Source organism: Olea europaea, unplaced genomic scaffold, assembly GCF_002742605.1.
Source record: "Olea europaea var. sylvestris unplaced genomic scaffold, O_europaea_v1 scaffold7787, whole genome shotgun sequence".
In the NCBI taxonomy this organism is placed as follows: domain Eukaryota; kingdom Viridiplantae; phylum Streptophyta; class Magnoliopsida; order Lamiales; family Oleaceae; genus Olea; species Olea europaea.
Genome location: NW_019266209.1, coordinates 907 through 3,982, shown reverse-complemented (window position 1 = coordinate 3,982; position 3,076 = coordinate 907). Strand labels below are relative to the sequence as shown.

The 3,076-nt window shown below is 34.1% G+C and overlaps 1 protein-coding gene across 1 annotated transcript; it reads left to right on the top strand.

Moving 5' to 3' along the window:
* Positions 1-370: 370 nt before the first annotated feature.
* LOC111391347 (small nuclear ribonucleoprotein SmD3b-like) lies at positions 371-775 on the top strand. The gene has a single exon (XM_023016549.1). It carries the CDS (start codon positions 377-379, stop codon positions 773-775), a length of 399 nt encoding a protein of 132 aa, XP_022872317.1. The 5' UTR covers positions 371-376.
* The last annotated feature ends 2,301 nt before the right edge of the window (positions 776-3,076 follow it).

Sequence of the window (3,076 nt, the reverse complement as noted above, 5' to 3'; positions counted from 1 at the left end):
AAATTTTCCCCAAAAAAAATCCAAAAGAAAAAGGTCATTAATTGGGCTTTTTCATGTTTGAAATTCAAATCTCAAAGTTTAAATGTACTCGGCACAAAAACCATACCCATTTTAAAAGGCCATTTTAACTGGGTAATACATTGCATTTTCCTCACAAATTTCCCTTCCATCATTTTGCCCTAAATCGTTCAAGCGGCGCTAAATTGAAACCGTCTCCAGCTCCCTAACCTGAAACGGGGTCGAAAATAATGGAAACCATGTTGTTGAAATAATCCATCTTTCGCAATTTCTATTGGAAGGAGCATTGCTACTTCAAATTTTGGGGAAAATCTGAAGAAAAACGAAGAAAAATAAGTTAATTTAGCGAGAAATTACAATGAGTCGGACTTTGGGAATTCTGGTGAAGCTACTGCATGAGGCGTCGGGGCACGCGGTGACGGTGGAGTTGAAGAGCAGCGAGCTTTACAGAGGTAGCATGGTGGAGTGCAAGGATAACTGGAATTACCAGCTTGAAAACATCACTTACACTGCTAAGAATGGGAAGGTCTCACAACTAGAGCATGTTTTCATTCGTGGCAACAAAGTCATATTCATGGTAATACCGGATATGCTCAAGAATGCTCCAATGCTCAAGCATTTGGAAGCTAGAATCAAGGGCAAGGGTTATGCACTTGGTGTTGGCCGAGGACGGGCTATTGCTACGCGAGCTAGAGCTCAAGCTGCCAGTCGTGGAGCTACCCCTCGTAAGGGGGTCGTGCCACCTGTGACGAGGTGATCACTTCCCTTATTCAGCATGACACGACCCGTCCGAATCATCCTAGGAGATCCGACATGTGTCGTGTGTCGATGGTAGACGCTAGCTAAACACCAGACCCACCACCAATGTAACTTTGACTTTCTTGACAAAAAAATATATTTTTAGAAGAATTTTGACAGAACTTTCCTCGAAACATGGACAAAACCACCTGAGTAAAAATCAATTTTTTTCAAATCTATGCATATAATATAAAACAAGGCACACCAACCCTTCAAAATACCAACTATTCAAAATAAGTGTATTCGAAAGAAATTTATATTCCTTTATATTCAAACTACTCCATTTGTAAAACATATATAAAAATATGCAGTGAGCCCGTGATATAAATACATTTTCTGATAAAAGATACATCAATCCCGAAACTATGTGATGTATTAACTGACAAAATGCGACATACAAGAAATGATACTGTGTGGCTCAACTCGCAGATCGACATGCTCCAATATGGGCAGCTACTATCTACTAAGAAAAAAGGTGACAAAATATGAGCTTGTAACTCAATGAGTGGATATTTTGTAAAAGTATACTTTTCCCTTTATAACAACTTTCTGAAAACTGGTGTCAACTTCCAAATTTCCTTTCACAGTACTATAAACTAAAATCTTTATTTTTTAAATTGAATAAGCTAATTACTGTAATTTGAAATTTGATAATGCTATCAAAACTAAAATATACTGGAATCATACAAATCTTTATTCTGTAAATTGCATAAGCAAAATTTTGTTCCTAAAATCTAAATAACTGTGTAATGCTGAAAAGCTATATTCTTCAGACTAACTAAACTAAATCTTTTAGTCTATAATATGATAAGCTGTATAATACTAGAAAATCACACCAAAAAGGTACATCGGAATAACCTTACTCATGTATCGATTAGTACTGATATACATGGCAAAGCTATTCAATTCTGAAAGTCTATAATTCTGAAATTTTGGTCATACGCACGCAGAGCTGAAATTCTGTAATTTTGGTCATACACTATGGAAACACATTCACAATAGTGCAAAGCGGGTAAAATAACCATAACTGGTCATACACTGTGAAAACACATTCACATAAGTGCAGACTAGGGTAAAATCACATGATTACGTTCTGGTGGTTTTTAGAAATAACTTTAAATATTCTGAAACATGTAATATCGATAAAACATGCTAATGAAATGATTTTACTTAATTGAATCAAACTTTAAAAATAACTGTTTATAAATCAACTTTATTTTGAAAATCATGCTATCAAATCAACTGTATGAAATAATAAATTTTCTGATTTAATATAAATTGAATAAATACTTATTGCTGAAGAATTAATTTTCATCCACTCACAAAGATTGACTTGAAATCATGCTCTTTCCTTCAATCTAAAATTTAAATCAACAACTTAGAGCCCTAGAATATTTAACATCATAATACAACAAACATATACTTTCTAACTCTTTAAGAAATGAAATAGTACTTGAAGAAATCAACACTTACTTCCTCTTCTTCCTTTTCTTCCCTTTTTTCTGATTTTTTTCCTCTCTTTCTTGGCCTTTCTACTCTCTGCAATTTTCTAGTAGGTGTTAGTGTGTGTTTTTAGGAGAAAATGATGGTCAAAGGTTGAATATAAATCCCACTTACTCAAAAAATTGCAAGAAAATCCCTCAACCCATTTTTATATCACATTTAATTCTAAACTTCCAAAAAAATATAAGTAAATTCCCAACTTTAATTTTTATCCAATTTAACCCTCATGTATTGTCAATTGTAAAATAAAACCCAATAAAATATTTAATTTGACCTTAATTGTCTTTGACATTGACTAGTCAACATTTGAATTTTTGTCTATGAAAATTGAGTTTTAACAATCTTACCTCTTTAAAAGAATTTCGTCCTCGAAATTCAACTGGCAACTGACTAGACAATGAATAAATGAGGAAATTGAACACGCATCTGATCCTCGTTTTCCCATGTAGCCTATTCTCCTATCTGATTCTGCCAAAGTACCTAAACAAGTGAAACTGTCTTGTTTTGTTGAATCTACACTTTCTTACCTAAAATTCTCCTTGGCTCTTCTTATAAGTCAAATTCTCCTTCAACTGAATTAGCTGAGATTCCGGAACATGAGAGGGATCTGCAACATATTTGTGAAGCATGGAAACATGAAAAACATCATGGATCTGAGATAATTCATCTGGCAGATCTAATCAATATGCAACTAGGCCAATCCGCTGAGTAATCTCATAGGGTCTAATATATCGTAGACTCAACTTTCCTCGCTTGC

What these genes read in the sequence shown, in the direction of transcription:
- LOC111391347 (XM_023016549.1), top strand. Translation starts at nt 377, where the DNA reads ATGAGTCGGACTTTGGGAATTCTGGTGAAGCTACTGCATGAGGCGTCG.